The sequence below is a fragment of the Balaenoptera musculus genome, chromosome 1 (assembly GCF_009873245.2).
Source record: "Balaenoptera musculus isolate JJ_BM4_2016_0621 chromosome 1, mBalMus1.pri.v3, whole genome shotgun sequence".
NCBI lineage: Eukaryota > Metazoa > Chordata > Mammalia > Artiodactyla > Balaenopteridae > Balaenoptera > Balaenoptera musculus.
In genome coordinates this window covers 48,103,676-48,122,970 of record NC_045785.1, presented here as the reverse complement: position 1 = coordinate 48,122,970, position 19,295 = coordinate 48,103,676, and the positions used below count along the sequence as shown (strand labels likewise).

Genomic DNA, 19,295 nt, shown 5'->3' with positions numbered 1-19,295 from the left:
TAAGAACAACACGTATTTGGTTAATTAGCCTCATACAGTTACCTTTTTTTTTTTTTAATTTTATTTATTTATTTATTTTTGGCTGTGTTGGGTCTTCGTTTCTGTGCGAGGGCTTTCTCTAGTTGCGGCAAGCGGGGGCCACTCTTCATCGCGGTGCGCAGGCCTCTCACTATCGCGGCTTCTCTTGTTGCGGAGCACAGGCTCCAGACGCGCAGGCTCAGTAATTGTGGCTCACGGGCCTAGTTGCTCCGCGGCACGTGGGATCTTCCCAGACCAGGGCTCGAACCCGTGTCCCCTGCATTGGCGGGCAGATTCTCAACCACTGTGCCACCAGGGAAGCCCCCAGTTATAATTTTTATAATGCCTGTTTGTGAAACATTTTCGCACTTAGCATCTCATCTGAACCCTCCTGACCCTAAGTGATAGGTAGGCAGAGCCCTCCCAGTTTATATACATATGAGGAAACAGAATCAAAGAGAGTCAATAAAAATGTCAGCTCAAAAAAAAAAAATGTCATCTCACTTATAGAGAGAGAACATAGTATGTGCCAGCATGGTTCAAAGTGCTTTAAATATTTCAATTTATCTAATATTCACCACAATCCTGTGAGGTGGGTACTATTATTATCCCTGTTTTGTAGATGAAGAAATTTGGGCCCAGAGAGGTTAATAATTTGCCCTGGGTCCACAGCTGGTGAAAGATACAGAGAGAATTTGAACTCAGGTAGATGGGCTCTAAAGCTCTACAGCCTCTTACTGACTTGCTCAAAATCATATAGCTAGAAAGAGGCAAACTGGAATTCAAAGCCGGGCCTGTCTGACTCCAGACCCTGTATTTACTGAGTAACAATAGCTCACATGTCTGAGTGCCCAGCAGGAGCCTGTTCTAAGCGCTTTATTTGTATGCACTTATTTGATCCTCACCACTTTCCAAGTGAGGAAACTGAGGCATAGAAGTAAAGTGACTTGCCCAAGGTCCCAAAGCTGTGGCAGAGAGAGGATTTGAACCCAGGCAGTCCAGACCTGGAGCCCAGTACTTATTGCCTCACTAACCGTCTGTCCGCTCAGCTGCTTACCCCAGAGTCTGTTATACATGAATAAAAACCAAGCTGCAGCATATTTTTCCATCATTCTCATTGGTTTCTGGAGTCACAGATAAGTCTTCTGTCCGTGCAAAGTCTAAGGCATTTCTGGTTACTGGTGGCTTTCTGTTTACTTTGCCCAACTGTTTGCTCTCTGGGGACAGAAGCTGACAGTAGCACTCCCTGTGCAGGCTCTTCATGGATCCAGGAGCCTCAGTCAGATCTCCTGTCGCATAGAGAAGATGAAGACATCCAGGGTGTGGGCTTGCAGGGCACCGGCAGAGCTGTTTCTTCTCTGTGCTGCCCTGGCATGTCTCAGTTTGCCGGGTTCCAGGTAAGTGACGGTTCCGAATGACTCCCTGATCAATAATATGACGGGGAATATAAAGCCACATCATAGTGACCCTCTCCTTGTCACATGCCTATTAAATAAGGAACATCTCCTGAAGCAATTTGCATGCGTCTGATAAAATAATATCAACAACTCTTCAGATTGTTGTGGAGCCCAGCAACCGACTTCAACAAAAGTTCTTGTAGGAAACTGACATGTTTAAATGTATTTTGTCATGCTGAGAATACTTGTTTTGTATTCTGAACAAAGCCTTGGCATGATTCTTTATGCAAAAGGGTTGTTACGTATGGGGGAAAAAAGCCAATTCATAACAATGATTTTAACATGAGAGTGACCTACCTACCTGCTCATCAGCCTAAACGCTTTGTTCTCAGGCTCTCGCACTCTCTCTCTCTCTCTCTCTCGCTCTCTCTCTCTCTCTCTCGCTCTCGCTGTCACTCTCGCTCTCCCTCTCTCTTTCTCACACATACACACACACATTCCAGATGTTCGCAGCAGTTAAATGCTAGCTAATTTATTTCATAATTTTTTTGGTATTTGTTAATAGGGTGCAAAACAGGCTAAAAAAAAATATCTGGGGGCTTCCCTGGTGGCGCAGTGGTTGAGAGTCTGCCTGCCGGTGCAGGGGACACGGGTTCGGGCCCTGGTCTGGGAGGATCCCACATGCCGCGGAGCAACTAAGCCCGTGAGCCACAACTGCTGAGCCTGCGCGTCTGGAGCCTGTGCTCCGCAACGGGAGAGACCGCGATAGTGAGAGGCCCACGCACCGCGATGAAGAGTGGCCCCCACTCGCCGCAACTGGAGAAAGCCCTCGCACAGAAACGAAGACCCAACACAGCCAAAAATAAATAAATAAATTTATATATATAAAAAAAAATATCTGAGTGGAAAGCTCAAACTTAATCTGAGTGAAAGTTCAAACTTGGGCTCCACTAAAAGAAGCACCAGTGACATGGCAATTGGGGGCTCCTTCTGGTACAGGAGAAGCCGCTACCATCAGAGGGTAAAGCTGTCAGCTGTCCTAGGCTCCTTGTGAGCCATCCCATGGGAAGAAAGACTGTTAATGCCATTCCTCTTACTCATCCCATACGAGCTGTGTGCGCACAGTCTCCCATGGGAGGAGCACCTGTTACCCGTTGTACGCACCCCCTGGTGTCAGCTCTGCTGAGGACTCAGCCCCCACTGGGCACCACCCCAAGACTAGGGTGATGAGTGTTCGCTACCAATTGGGCACTCAATGAATAATAGGTATTATGATTATCAAGACTCTCAACTTGGCCCTGAGAAGAACAAAGAAGCCAAGGCCTTCCTTGTGTGTCCTATGTGTCCATCAGGATCCAAGGAAATGTGTCTGGAATGGAGGGTTTAAAGGGATCATAGCCACCCTACATATGGACCCCTATGTGAGGCCCCTTGTCAGGCTCTGAGGCTACAGAAGTGAATAGCACACAAAGGGCTCATGTTCTCATGGAGAAAACCAACATGTGAGCACATATTATGTGTGCTGTTGCAATAAATAGCACAGGGGCAGGTGGGAAACAAGAGAGCGAGTGATTGGCTTTACCGGAGATGGAGTCTGGCAAAGCTTCTGGAAGAGAGGATGCTTGAGCTGAATCTTTACATAGGAATAGGTATTTGCCAAATGGCCAAGGAGGTGAAGGGTGTTCCAGGCAGAGGAAGCGACATAGACAAGGGCATGGAGATGAGAGAGCCTGGCTTGTTCCTGAAGCCACGTATCTGCTTCAGTAAGCCTCGAGCACAGGTCAAAGTGGGGAGCTGCCAGAGATGGGACCAAGGAAGAGTCAGCAGGAGTCAGATCCTGGGTGGAGCTGGGGCGGGGGGGTGGTGCCCATACAAGCTAAGGAGCTTGAACCTTATCCTCTAGGCAACGGGGAGCCATGGAAGGGTTTTAAGAAAGGATCAATCGACACAGTCAGATTTATATATTAGGAAGTTCACCCAGAAGTAGGAAGTGGAGAAGTGAGTGGGTGAGTATAGACAACAGGCTGGGAAACCTTGCTTAATCATCCAGCAATGTCATGAGATGGGGTGTTATCCTTACTCACTGTGTAGAAGAGCAAACGGGTCCTCAGAGAAGAGAAGAGATTCATTCACATCTCATGAGTCTCAAACCCTTACCTGAATCCAGGTTTAGTGCTCTGGGCTCTGCCCACGATTCCATGGAGCAGTCTTGAACGTGGCATGTGTTTGAATTCCATACACGAATTGGAGGAATAGCCTTCAGTTCTGCAACAGGAAATGCTGAGACCTCCTTTGTACCAGCTAAGAAAGGTTTCTGTTTTTAGTTACTCTTGTAATCAAGTCAAATGAAATACTCATTATGTCATCTTAAGACTTATGTTTGCTTATTGCCACTCTGTGCCAGGCACTTAGGTGTATTAAGTCTAATTCTCAAAGCTATTTGAGATAAGTGCTATTGTTTATAGTTTACAGAGAGGGAAACTGAGATTTGGAGAGATAACTATCTCTAGGCTCCTCACTTAGTATATCAATATAACAGAATATGGATTCATATCTGTTTTTTTTCTGGTTCCAGAACCCCTGTATGTCCCTGTATCTTTCTGCCTCTTGCTAATGCATTATCTCTTCTCCACCTGCACTGTGGATCTGACTTGCTGGACTCCCAGGCCATTTCTCTGTCTCTGGACCACACATTTGCTGCCTTGAGAGTTTGCTTTAAATTTCATGTCTACAATAGCAAATGACACAGAGAAGAGAAATTGAAAATCCACCACCCAGAAGCTGCCCCTTCCAGAAAAAAGGAAGGATGCTATTTGCAAAGGATGCAGCTGCCTAACAAATTGTGTGTGACAAGAAAGTTGTTGTGTCAGGGCATTTCTACAGAAAGCCAAAATATATTGATGCACCCCGTCTAGGTAAGCTTATGGCTCGCAATTTACTGCTGACCTAATCCTGCCGTACGCGATGGATCCATCTTTATTTTGATCAGAGTCTCCTGTTAGAAAGAGAGTAGGAGACAGGGACCAAGTGAAATATGTCCTTCTGCCGGCAGCTGCATCCCATGCACCTCGAGGAATGGCAGGTACCTCCTTGCCAGTCCTTACGTAGGGGATACGTTCCAAGGACTTGTAGAAGGGTGTTTGCTGTAGCATCGTTTGCAATTGCAAAACATGAAAAAAATATATAAACATCCTTCAAAAAGAAAAAGAATAAGTTGAATGCAGTGTATGTCTTAAGATGGAACATGTAGATAAAAGAAAGGAACAAGACCTCTTTATGAATCAACATGGATAGGCCAGAAATACAATGTTGATTGACAAAAGCAAGTTTTAGAATACTATGTCCAGTATGAGTGCAGCTCACAAAAGCAACGCTATGTATTGTGTCTATATGTATGTATGTAAACATTTAAAAAGCTGGAAGGATATACTCCAAATTCATGACAGTAGTATCCTCTGAAGAAGAGAGGAAAGTGAACTGGGGCTGGTGTAAACCACAGATGTCAAATTTATAAGGTTACTTTTTATTTAAAAAAAAAAAGACTTGAAGGAAGTGTACCAAAGTGTTAACAATTGCCAATCCTGTGTTGTGAATACCTGAGTATTTATTATTTTGTTTTCTGTACTTCTCTGGGCATGTTTAATTTTTCAACATTAAAAATACACAGAGGATCTTGAATGACAGAAGTCAAGGCAGTTGGTCGGAACGTCCATCTGGTTCATCTCTGTAAATTCACAGCGTGAAGGCACGTGTTATAATAACCATACACAGAGGTCCTGACTGCCCCTGTCCTCTCTTGGGTCCATGCTAGTCCCAGGAATTAAAGATGCAATTTAATGCTAGCCTTGCTTTCAGATTTGCATTTTATAGTACTAATAAACCACACACATTTATCCAATGTAATTTACAAACATGCTGTTTATTCAGCTGATTACTTCATTGTACTGCCACCTCCATAATGAAAAGAGATCTGGTGGTTGTAACCACTTTTTACCAAGTTCCTTCTGTAAGTGATCATCTTGCCCATTAACAGGCTTTCACATCTCAGAGGGGAAAATAATCGTGATTCTTAATAGCGTGTGTGCACATTACTTATCTACTCAGTCTCCACTGTGGCCTGAATTGGGTGGAAAGTTGCTAAAAAGACAATGTAACTATTTCTTAGTGGCACCAGAAAGAGGATACCCTGCAGAGCTGTCAAATACCTACTCAGGAGAAGACAAATCACAGACAATATTGTTTTGTCAAACCTGGGCAAATTAGTAGATGAGAGCACACTCTGAAGCTCCCCCCCCGCCCCCCCCCCCCACTGCTGGGCAGCATTCTACCTCAAGTAACCATTTTAAAGACTCCGCCTGTGGTTCCCACTAGTCTTTGACCTTTCATTAAAGATCCAGCTTTACTAGGCAATTGATTTTTGCTGGTCTCTGGGGTGGTCATGGAGATAGATTTCACTGTAGTTAATATTATCCTCTTTTTCAGGACTCTTGCCAAGTGAGAATGTATTGTTAGTGACCTTGTCTGGAGTGATACGTTAAAATTTTGAGACAGTGGAAACGATGTGATGCTCCGCCCAGTGACTGAATCTTGGACACAGGGATGCAAGAGGCCTTGCATGGAGGTGGAGGGGACTGGCAGAGTGGATGCTGGCCTGGCTCTCCTAGGGGCAGCGTAGAGAAACGGACCTAACAGAGATTTAGAGTTGAGCAGACCTCGGCTCAGACCCCAGCGTGACCACGTACCAGCTGCATGGCTCTCGGCCATTTCCCTCATCTCTCTGGAGGGCTGTTGCCTGCTAGCATTGCTGTCAGGATTAGATGAGATGGCATGGGTGAAACATCTCACGCAGGATCTGACACGTCCTGGGCGCTCAGCAAATCTTAATCCTCTTTCTCTTCTCTTGTCCCTTTTTACCTTGAAAAGAAACACAAATTACCAAGAATCTTGCAGTGTTATACATTCTTTCAGATGCAAGAAAAATAGAAAAACCATAATATACCCATCGTATTACACATGGGGAAACCAGAGGCCTAGGCAGATTAAATAACGTGCCCATTCATTCCCTCTTTTACTCGATGTCCCAAGGGTGCCAGGAACTCAACAAAAAGTGTTGCCTTACCTTCTAGACAGATCTCAGATCTCATATTGCTTGACTGCTCTGCAGACGTGACACCGTCTGCCTCTCCCATCCCCCCACCCCCCCGCTGGCCTCACCCCCTCCCCTCCCCACCTCTCTGTACTGTCCTCGCCCTGGCCTGGCAGACACCAGTCTCTCCTTGTCAGCTGGTTGTGCTTATGTTGCCAACGGCCTTGTCCTTGGCCGGCGTCTCTCAAGAACCGTCTTATCCTCTCCCAAAGCTTTTCATGATCAGATCTGTATCCCGAGTACAAATCCCTCTCCTGAGTTCCAAAACTATGTAGGGACTATTTATCAAATGACTCTACTACATAGGTGTTCCACAGACACCTGGAACTCCGCTTGTCCCAACTCCATCATCCTCGACAAACTCCTTTGCTCCTGAGTTCCCCACGCACCCAGCCACTCAAACTAGAAACCAGCATCAACCTAAACCTGTGCCTCTCTCTAACCCACACCCCCCATCCTATTACCCATCACTCTATCCATTCCACCTGAGGATCATCTAGTAAGTCTGTCTTCCCCATTCTCTCTCCCCTGGGTGCTGCAATGGTGCAAGCTCACATCACTCGTTGGTACCACTGCTCGAGCCTCCTACCTGCTTTTCCTGCCTCAGGGCTCTTCCCACCTCCATCCAGCCTCCGTACTGCAGCCACAGTGATGTCCTAAAGCTCAGCTCTGACCGTGGTGCCTGCATGCTTAAAAAGCTTGCCTACCGGATAAAGTCCGGAAGAGCTAAGGCATGAGGCATGTTTCTCTTTTCCTATCCTAAGCGAAACTGTGAGTTCCAGAAGGCAAAACCTGTGTCTTATAATTCTCTGTGTCCTCTTTAGCATAGTATCCTGCACATGGTTTGTTCTCAGAAAGAGTTTCATAGACTCACAATGTGAGAGGGCAACTTAAAGACCACCTGGTCCAAACTTCTCATTTTCCAGGGGATAAAACAGAGGCCCCAAGACGGGGAGGTTATTGCTGGAGGTCATACATCAGGCTGTGGTTGTAATCCCTGCATATCTAAAGCACTTTAGAGTTTATAAAGTGCTTTCATGTATACTTTCTTATTTAATCCTACAAATAGCCTAATGAGCTAGGTATGATTCTTTCATTATATAGGTGAGAAAAGGCAAGCTCACAGAGGTTGAAAAACCCGACCAAGATGATCCAGCTGCTGATGGACTGTCTTCTGACCAGAGTTCCGCACTCTTTTGACCCTAGCTGGCCATAAGGTCAGGCAGTAACTGGGGGTTCAACAAATACTTGTTGAATGAATTAACCTATACATGACTGATAAAGGAATAGCCTTGCACAAATGAGCAAATATATATTTATTGCATGGACAGACAGGTGGTTGGATGTATATTTAATTCCCTTCTGATACTTGACTCTCTTCTCTATGATGACCTTTTAGGGGTGAAAGGCCACCCTCTCTTGAGTCAAATGCAGTCAACGAGAGCCTTGCCAAGACTAGACAGACGCGGAGTGTGGATGTCACCTCAATGCCTATTGATTGCGAACTGTCCAGCTGGTCCTCCTGGACCATATGTGATCCCTGTCAGAAGAAAAGGGTAGGTACCCAGGCCTTTGGGAGACCTCTAAGCTTCCAGGAGCCCTAATCCTCAGCAAGATCGGCTGAGGCATTACTGACAGTGCCTGCATCATAGTAGGACCTGGGTAAATGTTGGCTGATTTAATTAATGGATTTTATTCCTCTGAGTTTCTAAGGAGCAATCAGATCCTTTCTTTGATCTTTCAGATTTTTGCCAAGCATATCTGTCCTTGCTGCCATTAGCAGCTTCTTAATTAGACTTCCTACCTCCAACCTTGCTCTTTCAATCCATCGTTCATGGTGCAACCAGGGGAGCTATTGAAAATGAAAGTCTGACCAGTCTTTCCCCAGCTTGGACATCCAAAGTCTATGCATGGCCCTTAGGATCAAGTCCAGACTCATGGTATTCAAGACCCCCCCATGCCTTAGACTGGGCCTACGTCTCTGTAGAACATCCCCCATGCCAGCACACGGAACACGTGTATTTTTCTGACCATTTCACACTGTCTGTTCCTTTATTCATGCTGCTTTCTTAGGCTGGAGTGACCTTTCCACCTTCTTCACCAGCTAACACCTACTCATGATTTGAAACTGCTTAGCGGCCGCCTCTTTTGAGAAGCTTTCCCTGACTTCTCAGCCCCCCTTGCCCTTAGATAGATACCCTTTTATGAAGTACAATAGCTCCTTATTCCTCCTCTATCCTAACACTTATCATTTACTTTTCTTTTATTATTGGTCTTTCCATTAAATGGTGAGCGCTTAAAAACTTATTCAATACTGTATCTTCAGTGTATAGGCCAATGTCTGGCATGTAAGAGGTGCTCCATAAACATATGTTGTTTGATCTCATCATATTTCTTGACATCTCTATAAAGAAGGGAGGATAATTGTTACACTTTCTGTTAGGCAGATAGATAAATAGAGACCCAGAGCAGGTAAGTGATTTCTTGGGTTCACCCAGTAGCAAAAACAGACCTTGAACTCAGGCCACTGGCCTCCTTGTCTAGCATTCTACAAGTCAAAACACACAGTCTCTGCAGTATTTGTTCTTCGAACTTCCTTGTCACAGGAGGGCTGACCCAGGAGCCAGCTCTAAGAGCAGGATATGTGTCAGAGAAAAGAGAACGGTTCTCATTTCCCCGGCTCCTTGGGAAACTGAACCAGCCGTGGGTTAGGACTCTAAAGAGGCTGTGGAAGTAGGCCCAGGACAGTTGCACGCTTAATTGGATCAATGTGGAGAGCCAGGCAGGCTCATTCAGTTCCCAAAGTAGGCGTTACTGCTGATGTGATCAACATTGATCCAATTATCTGGATAATTGCTTCATCTGCATCATAAACCAGGAAGACCCAGCATGAGCCGTCCATCCATCCACTCACTCAGCCAGACAGAGCCCTGTGCTCAGACTTTGCTACACATGGTCCCTCAGTGGACATCACTGCTGTCTGCCGGGTCAGTGGCTGGGAGTTCATCAAAACCTTTCGACTGGAATTGGGAGATGTCTTTCCTCTGTCATCTCCACACTCCTCAAACCCATTTTGTCTCTGGTGCCTGGGGCTAGTCTTCTAGCATCTTCTTTGCAGACCTTATTGCTGTCCTGCCAGCCTCTGCCTTCCAGGAAGAAAGACTCTGGGAAAGCAAAGGAGCATGGGTGGATGGTTGTCTATGTTTCTTTTCTAGATTTCCGGATACCATGCACGTAATAACTGTGGCTGGTTAACATGTCAGTCTGTAAAGGGGCTGCTATCCTGGTTTGCCCCCTTTGGTGGTACCAAAATCTTGACTGCAGCTAGCATTTGGACGCCACCCAAATCTGATCATTTCCTTCCTCTGCAGTGGTTTCTCATTTCCCCGTAATGAAGTACTAAATCCAGCCTTCCTGAGGTCCGGGAGGCCCTGCCTCACCTGCTCCTGGCTATGTCTCCCTCCATCTCTTACCACTCTCCCTCCTTCACTCTTCACTCCAGCTGTGATGGATTTCTTCTTGTTTTCCTGGAACAAGGTGCATACTCTCTAGTCTCTCAGCTTTGGCACAGCAGTTCCCTCCACTCAGATTGCCCTTCTCTCCCTTCCTCAGCCAGCTCTCCATGTTTGCCTGACATGTCTACTCATCCTCTGGGGCTCAGCTTAGATGTCGCTTCCCCGTCTCCTAAGGCTGCACTGCGGATTCCCCTCCGCGTTTACAGAGCACTCTGTACTGCCCCTGTCATGGCACCCATCGCACTGTGTTGTCACCGCCTGGTGTTGACCATCATCACCACCACCACCATCTGCAGCCTCCTTGAGGGCAGCCCAGAGGGCATGATTATGATCAAAAACAGACAAGCATAAATAGCACCTACCTTTTTCAACATTGAGTGGCTCAATCAAAATTTTGGAAATCCAATCAGTATTTCTGGAATAAACAATCTAGAGATAGAGAAATATTGACTGCTAAAAATTATTAATAATTAAGAAGAAAAATAAGCATGAGCAATTGAGTGCCTACTGTGTACCAGACAACATGAGGTTTCATGTATATCTCATAATTGAAACTCCATAACTGTACATGTAGGTAATTCATTATCCCCATTTGATAGATTAGTAAATTGAGATCACAATGCTTCAGTAACTTACCTGATATCACATAACTAGAAAGTATCGGAGTCAGTGGCTCCAAAGTGCATGCTTTTGCGTTATAAGCTACGTACTAAATGAGAATACTTGAATCAACCCATTGGATTAATCACGCTGAAAGACTGAACTGGCTGCATCAAATCACTTACTACCTTTGACTCCAAAGCCCACGCTTTCCTCACATTTAGCAAATCTTTACTGATCACTGTGGATGCAGAAATTGAAGATAAGGTCCCTGCCCTCAGAGGGCTCCCAGTCTATTTGGAATAGACAACCAGCCAATGGCAATATAGATCCTTAAGTGTACCCCTTAGCTCCCCAGGTCTCCAAGGCTCTGCCCTTGGTTCACCTTGCTCCTCTCTGCTACAGTACAGACATGCCTACTTGCTCCAGCCCTCTCAGTTCCATGGGGAACCGTGTAGCTTCTCTGACAAGGAAGTTGAAGACTGTGTTTCCAACAGACCGTGCAGAAGTCAAGTGCGATGTGAAGGCTTTGTGTGTGCGCAGACAGGTATAAAGGGACACAGGAGTGGGAGGGGAAAGCTATCAAGTGAGCCAATGGCACATGATGATGGGAGGGCTGGCCATTGCCTAGTGCTCAAGGTCAGGGTCATGTGTCAGGTCAGGAGGCCTCCTTGTCCTCCTTGACCTCTTTTTCCACGTATTATTTCATAAAAACAACCCTACCATGTAGGTGTTAATATTACCCCCATTTTACAAATTGAGAAATTGAGACTTGGAGAAGTTACTCACCCAAGAGCATATAGCAGGTAAGTGGAGGAGGTACAATTAGGAATTGGGGAATTCAAATTACATTCACTGACATTAAGGACACCAAAATTATGTGTGCTAGAATCAGAAATCCCGAGTTAAATATTACTTTGACTTTGTAATTTAGAGAAGCCACTTAACCTTATCACATGTTGGTTCTCCAAACAGAACATAAGAAGTGATGTTAATACCTTACAAGTTTGCTATAAGCGTCAAGTGACACAATGGATGTGAAAGCTCTTTGCAGACCGTGAGTTCTGCTGGCTTTCTCAGAGGTTTGAGGCTAAATACAATGTAGCAAAGCCACCTGCAGCAGTTAAATAGGGTGGGTAGCATCATTTATCTCTGAAAGCTCTTTGATGAGATAGTCCCTGCATTTCTGTATCACCAAGTACGACATAACCCTTAACCCATGAGATAGTCAGTAAAGCATTTTCGATTAAAGGAAGCAAGGGGAAAAAAAAAAAGACAGATGAACGGGCAGACAGAGGGAAGGAAGGAAGGAAGGAGCACACAAATGAATAATCATCAGCGGCAGAGCTAAGTAAACACTTGTCTTTTCAGTTCATTCCTCTAGCTCATTCAGGCAAACATATGCCTGTTTCTCCAAGGCTCCAGCAAAAATAAGAGTATTTTGACCCAAATTATCTAGATGGGAGTTGCAACTCTCTACATTCTCTGTAACCATGTAGACTGTGCTTAGGGATCTTTTCAGAAAGAATTAGTGATTCTTAGCGCAATTTCTAGGGCTTATTGCAAATGCGAAACTCCAGCCAATAAATCTGAAAGACTTTTACAGGGTGTCCATGGACTCATTATGACCAGTGTTCCATGATTCTGACCAAAGCCATAATGGTTATTTGGGCGGGCTTTTAGTTTAAATGCCTTGTAAGGAACATATGAAAACCAGATTGTTACTCTTCTGCCTTTAATACCCCAAAACATTGGTTAAAAATGACCAGACACATCTGAGGCAAAAAGGTTACCTGTCTTATGGGCTTTATCCCCCAAGAATATACAAATAAGAAAGGAAGTCGTCAATGGGGAAAAGAGTTTCAAGGAGGCAAATAATTTTAAACATACAGTCCAAATAATTTTATCATCTAAAAGTAGTCCGAATGGCTCTGGTGTTGAAGGCAGTGTGGTTTAGTGGGGAGAGTTTGTGATAAGAAAGCTATAGGTTCCAATCCTCCTGTCAGTACTTACCAGCAATGTGCATTTGGACCATCAAAACACTAATAATAGTAATAACAACACATATCCAGCACTTACCATGAGCCAGTACTGTTTCATTCATTTAAATCCCCAGCAACCCTAGGGGGTAGGTATGATGGCGTCTCTATTTTACAGATGAGTAAATTGAGGTGGGGGGGTGGTCAGGTAACATTTGGAAGGTCCCACGATTAGTACTATTACAGGACCCACCGAACCCACCACCTCTCACCAGTGCCAAGCAGAGGAGTCCAGCCTTCCTTCCTATCTGGCCACTCGACCCCTGCCTAGCAGTACTGCCCTCAAGTACTTTCAGAAATGTAACACTGGCTTCTTTGGGGGGGATAAACTGTGAATTCCATTACCCACCCACCCCGATACACGAGGACTAATGCAAACAGAGCATTAAAGGCGCAGCAAAGTGTCCGGCCCACAGTGGGTCTCAAACCTTGTGAGTCCCCCTCTTACCGGCCTCGGACCGTGGGTAACCCCCTTTTCTCCATCCCAGGGAGGTGTGTGAACCGCAGACTTCTTTGCAACGGGGATAATGACTGTGGAGACCAGTCAGATGAGGGGAACTGCAGAAGGATTTATAAAAAATGTCAGCAGGAAATGGACCAGTACTGGGCCATTGGCAGCCTGGCCAGTGGGTAAGTTACCGCCTTCTGTTGTGGAGCTGGAAGGGCACACAGTTAAGTGTGATTCTGGAGAAGAGACAGGGAGGGACCTGGACACAGAGTGGCTCCTTTTTCCCTTTCTGAAAAAGGCAGGGGTGTAAGCGGATGCTTGCGGCTGCTCCCTGAGGACAGACCCAGGGCCTCTGGGAGCACATCCCACGGAGAGAGATGGACCTACGCGGCTGCAGGGAGGGAGCGCTGAGGGCAGAGCTGTGTGTTGGGGCCACGGAGGCTCCACGCGAGGGCTGGGGTAAGGGTTATTTGACACGTGCTCTGTGACTGTGTTAGGTACTTTCTAAGCATTACCTTTGAATCCCCTTGACAGCTGCGAGGGAGGTTTATCTGTTTCCCTATCCTGAAGCCCCAGCAGAGGGGCTGGCCCAGAGGAGAAGCTGCTAAGTAATTAGCCCGTGAAGGAAGGAGTGCCTTTCCAGCATGGCTCTGCAGCCGCTCTGTGTGCAGCCAGTCGGGGGGGCCTCTGAGTTGGTTAAATCCTCTGGGGAGGTGAGGGGTCAGAAGGGACCAGACTGGCCTGGCGCTCACCCTCCTTTCCTGCTGGGCTCTGCAGCTTCTCCGCCTCCAGGGGAAGAGGAGGGCCTCCCTTCAGACACCTCACAGATCAGCGTGTGTGACGCAGTGTGGGGAGCAGAGCGGCCCTGGATGGGGTTCTCCCTCTTCCTAAATGAACGTCAGACCTCCGTCCTGAAAGGTTGTCATTAGAGATACAGACGCCTCATGTGGGGAAAACCTCCCAGGACCACCTTAGAAACTAGTGATTATGAGCCCCATCTCCTCGATAAGGAAACTGAGGCCTGGAAAGTTAAGAGAATTCTCAGAAGTCACACGGCAGAGAGGGTGACAGAGTGGACATTCAGAGCCAGTACCAGAGGCTAACTGGACCCTGCAGGAGGGGCAGAAATACGGCTCACAGGCCACGGGACCCTGGCTGAGGCACTTGTCTGTGTGGTGCCTTAGTTTTGTCATTTGTAGACGGAAGTTAGTAATACCCTTCTTTCCAGTCTGTGAGGGATGAATAAGCTAATGCCATGGTAATAAACTAATACACGAGAGGCAGCTGGTATGGGTGTGGTGGGAAGAAAGCAGACTCTGCTCTTGACTTAAGACACTCAGACTTTGAGTCCTGGCCCTGCCAGCTGCCGGGCAGTTCGGTTGCCCTCTCTGTGCCTCACTTTCCTCATCTGTTAAATGGGTATAATAATAATACCCATGGATTCAATAAGCCAATATGTGTAATTATTACAGTATTAAAAAAAAATAAATGAATATACATTATTATGCTACATGAAACTCTGTCACAGGAAAGAGAGCCTGAGACAATTCCGGTAGAGCAGAACAGGCCAACAGGCAGAAGCTAAAAGGAGACAGAGCTCCTTTGCACAAAAAAATGGCTGTCAGTAGTAGTCAAAGCAGACTTCCAAGAATGGTCTAGCGTGGTAGGCATCCAGGGCTTCAGGGACATTGAGTAAGGTGATGCCCTGAGCCATCTGTGACTGTGTCTGTTTCCAGTTAGACCCTCAGTAAATGGGAATTAATTTAGTGTCTTGTGCTGGGGGTCATACATAAATTAAGAAGAAAACCACCATCCCCAAGGAGCACAGAATCTAGGGGAGACAACAGACACATAAATAATAACAAGCCTTTATCACAGACCAAGTAGTGTTCTAAGCACTTAACAAATATGGACACGTGGAATCCTCACAACCACTCCAAGAGATAAGATTTTCTTTGTTCCCATTTTACGAAGGAGGAGACTGAGGTACAGCGGGTTAACTGGTGTACCCAAGGTTACCTAACTCGTAAGTGGCAGAGCAGGAATTTGACCCCAGGCATCTGGCTGCAGAGTCCATGTTCTTGCCTACCATGCTAGACCATTCTTAGAAGGCAACTGCACTAGGTGCAGAACAATAAATACACGAATGGGGCAAGCACGGGGTCTAATGAGGACCTCTAATGCACGCAGCTTGGTACAAGGGTCAGTGAAGGCTGCCCACACCAGACAACGACGGAACCCGTTCTTGAAAGGTAAGTAAGAGATAAAACGGTGAATGGCTGGAAGGGCATTTAGGCATAGGGAACAGCCCTTACACAGAAGAGGAGCAAAGCAGACTGGAGGAAGAACACCCCCAAGTAGTGAGGGACTGGCTTTGCGACTGTGGCTGGGAGTGTCCAGAGATGATGCCGGAAAGCTGGTTTCATCCAGACGTGGAGGGCCTTGAGTGCTGTACCAAGGAATTTGGCTGTCCTTTAGTAGGTCTACCAGTTGGGATTACACCCTCACCTCTTACCCTCCTCCGCCCCTTCCCTGCAGGATAAATTTGTTCACAAACAACTTGGAGGGCCCAGTTCTCGATCACAGGTACTACGCCGGTGCGTGCTCCCCCCATTACATACTCAACACGAGGTTCCGGAAGCCATACAATGTGGAAAGCTTCACCCCACAGGTATGTGCCAGCCAGGAAGCCACCGCAGGGCCATGGCAGGGACACTGGCAGAGCAGCCAGTAGCATGGATCCAGACCCGAGCGCCGATGCATCGCTTTTTCTCTCTGAGCTTCAATGCTTCATACGTAAACTGGGTGGTCCCGTCCTCTGGACACAGCGGTGAGGCTGACATGCCACGTGTAGTAAAGGCCGTACAGAGATGTAGTAGCCATAATCATACTAACAGTAATAACGAAAGCTCCCGTGAAGAGACAAGCAGAGGACTTCCCTGGTGGTGCAGTGGTTGAGAATCCGCCTGCCAATGCAGGGGACGCGGGTTCGAGCCCTGGTCTGGGAGGATCCCACATGCCGCGGAGCAACTAGGCCCGTGAGCCACAACTACTGAGCCTGCGCGTCTGGAGCCTGTGCTCCGCAACAAGAGAGGCCGCGACAGTGAGAGGCCCGCGCACCGCGATGAAGAGTGGCCCCCGCTCGCCCCAACTAGAGAAAGCCCTCACACAGAAACGAAGACCCAACACAGCCATGAATAAATAAATAAATAAATAAATTAATTAATTAGTTAAAAAAAAAAAAAAGACAAGCATAGCTTAGGATTTGGAGTCTCACAGATGCCTTTGCAACTTACCATCTATGTCGTCTTAAAGGCTCTGCGCCTCCGTTTTCCTGTCTTTAAAATGGGAGTTATAAAGGTTCTGCCTGCACGCAGAGGATTAGCGAGGTGATTAGTGAGCGTAAATGCTTAGCACCCACAATACCTGGTTTAATTGGTGAGTCTCAGGAAGTGCTAACTCTTCTCTTGTTTTTGGATGAAAAAAAGGCTGTTTTTGTTTTTTATTTATAGCCATAGATAGAGAAAACTGGTAGCTTCAGTTTCATATTTGTACCAAAAGCAAATACAGACACTGTAGGTCCATACTTTATTTTGCCTTTGGAAAATTTCACAGACTTTCGTATATAAACATTGGTATGACAGCTGGGACACCCTACCTAGACTTCCAGAGTTTATATAGACATTACAAACAAAGAATTATATCAGTGATGGAAAAGCAAATGGTCAGTGGGGTAGGAAGTGACACAAGCGACTTAACCTCGTGACTGGAATCACGAGTCAATGGTTTGAATAAATGTAGTCAATTGAGTGGCAAAGAGATAGATGTCTCAGATGCCAGGTGATACTAGAATCATCATGACAGACATGCAAGAATCCTAGCATCCAGAGACAGCCAGATGACAGGGAGTGTTAACTCTTGTTATTATCAAGTCCTTGCCTATTAGAACCAGGCATTGTTCTAAGCATTTTTTAAAGTTATAAAATGCTCTACCAAGATAAGCCTGTGTTATTAACAAACAGACTTAAAAGCAATCTCACAGGAAGTGGGGTTTAGACTAGACTGTGTTACAGTGTGACACACACACCTGAGAACTGAGGGGGAGACCTGGGTGCCAGGCCTGGCTCTGTCACAGGTCCCAGTTGTACTTTAGGCTAAGTCCCTGCTCTGCTCTGTGCCTCGGTTTCCTCATCTGTAAAATGAGGGGCTGGACTGCATGACGTGGATGGTAGTTTTCACGTCTAAAATTGTGCAGTCCTGAAGGTTAGACCGCTTCCCCTCCTCCCACACATAGTTATTGGCTGGAAAAAGACAAAATGAGCCTTGGGACAAACACACCCTCCCCCGTGGTATCCAGCTCCATCCCTGTGGCCTCCACTTTCAAGGGAGGATCTCAGAGTAGCCGTTTATCCTCCTGGTAAAAACAGCTCCTGACCCAGGCAGGATATAGAGCTTCCTCTCTCCATAGCTGTGCTTTGAGCGCTGTGCCAGGCGCTGTACAGTGTTTTACCCACATAAACTCAGCCCTCAGAACAAGCCCAGTGAAGGACCCGTTATCATATCCATTTTACACGTGAAGAAACCGGGGCACAGAGAGGTTAAGGCCAGTGTCCAGGGTTACCCAGCGAGAAAATGGTGCCTCCCACCTTGGGTGCCTTACTCCCCGCCACGCTCAGAATCACACCTGCTTTTCTTCCTCGGAAGCTGAGGCGTTACGAGGACTGCAAGCATCCAGAAGCCAGAAGCCGGTGGGGTGTGGGCGGAGACGATTTGGGGCTGGTCGCTCGGAGGCCACTGAGGCAGCGCCCTTGGCAGTTCCCTGTGCGCAGCACCACGAGCGCTGATTTTCGAGCTGACAGCTCCTTTAAGTTCTCAAAGGCACTTGGCTGCCCTGTCCCTGCATCGCCCCTGCACTGCCTTTCACCAGCCCCTCGTCAGCTGTCACTGAGCTCCTCTTAACGGCCTCCGCATTGGCTTGTCTCTCTGACCCCAAATTCATCCCTCTCAACCCAACCACTATTCCATCCCGAACTTCCTGAGGCTCAGCTGCTTCCTCGGTTGGCTCATTCTTGGATTAAGCTCACATTTTGGCAAGTCATCCGGAGCCTCGGCATCTGGACGCCAGCACACTCTCTCATAGCACCTTTGTCTTCCCCTCACTCTTGTATCTTCTGATACAGCTGCACTAGCATCCCTACAGTTTCTGGACCACACCCTGCCCTTGCCCACCTCCACGTCTCTGCCTACAGCCCAGAATGTTCTCCTGCGTTTCTGTCAGTTGACATCCACATCAAGCGCCCACCTCTGAGTATCAGCCCATAGTGTTGGACACATCTGTTTCTCCTGCTGGATCAAGAGCCCTGGGGGTGGAGACGTGGGCGCCTCTGAGTATTTTGTGTCCGGAGCACTTAGTCTAGTACCTGGAACATAGTAAGAGTACAGTGGGTATCTGTTGACTTGAATTGAACTGATGTAAGTCAAATGACATAAGGAACATTTTCTTTTTTCTTCCTTCAGACCCAAGGCAAATATGAATTTGCACTGACAGAATATGAATCATACTCAGATTTCGAACATAGTGTCACAAGTACAACAATTAGCAAGTCTAGTTTCAGCTTTGGTTTTAAAATACCTGGGATATTTGAACTTGGCATTAGCAGTACAAGCGGTAACGGCAAACATTTTATTAGCAGGACCAAACGATTCTCTTATACGGTAAGTACCCTTTGGCTGCTCTTCCATTTCTATGTATTCATTTGAATTTTCATGCCCACAGATGTGTCTGTATTCCGTATTGCTACTAGTAATGGCAACCAATTATATTTGCTATCTTAAAAGCTTTTCGCAAAAAATACCTTGGCCTTACATTAACTTACTTTTCAGAAAGGCCAGACAGGGGTGGCCTTCTATAATTATTTACTTTCATTTTTTTTTTTTTTTTTTTAGTATGGCATTGTTTTTGTTTTTGTTTCTTTTTCTACTACTTTAATTTTATTGGAGTATAGTTGATTTACAATGTTATTTTTTCAGTTTTAATTTTTTTATTGAAGTATAATTGATTCACAGTGTGTTAATTTCTGCTGTACAGCAAAGTGATTCATTTATACATATGAAGACATTCTTTTTTTTAAT

General features: G+C 46.3%; 1 protein-coding gene across 1 annotated transcript in view; it reads left to right on the top strand.

Moving 5' to 3' along the window:
- Nucleotides 1-1,177: 1,177 nt before the first annotated feature.
- The window catches only part of C8B (complement C8 beta chain), a 40,606-nt gene continuing 22,488 nt past the window's right edge, over nt 1,178-19,295 (top strand). The window contains exons 1-6 of the mRNA XM_036862657.1: nt 1,178-1,415; nt 7,961-8,117; nt 11,082-11,223; nt 13,204-13,345; nt 15,702-15,834; nt 18,681-18,878. Of these exons, the coding sequence (XP_036718552.1) occupies nt 1,324-1,415; nt 7,961-8,117; nt 11,082-11,223; nt 13,204-13,345; nt 15,702-15,834; nt 18,681-18,878 (864 nt within the window). The 5' untranslated portion in view covers nt 1,178-1,323. The remainder of the gene's footprint in view (nt 1,416-7,960; nt 8,118-11,081; nt 11,224-13,203; nt 13,346-15,701; nt 15,835-18,680; nt 18,879-19,295) is intronic.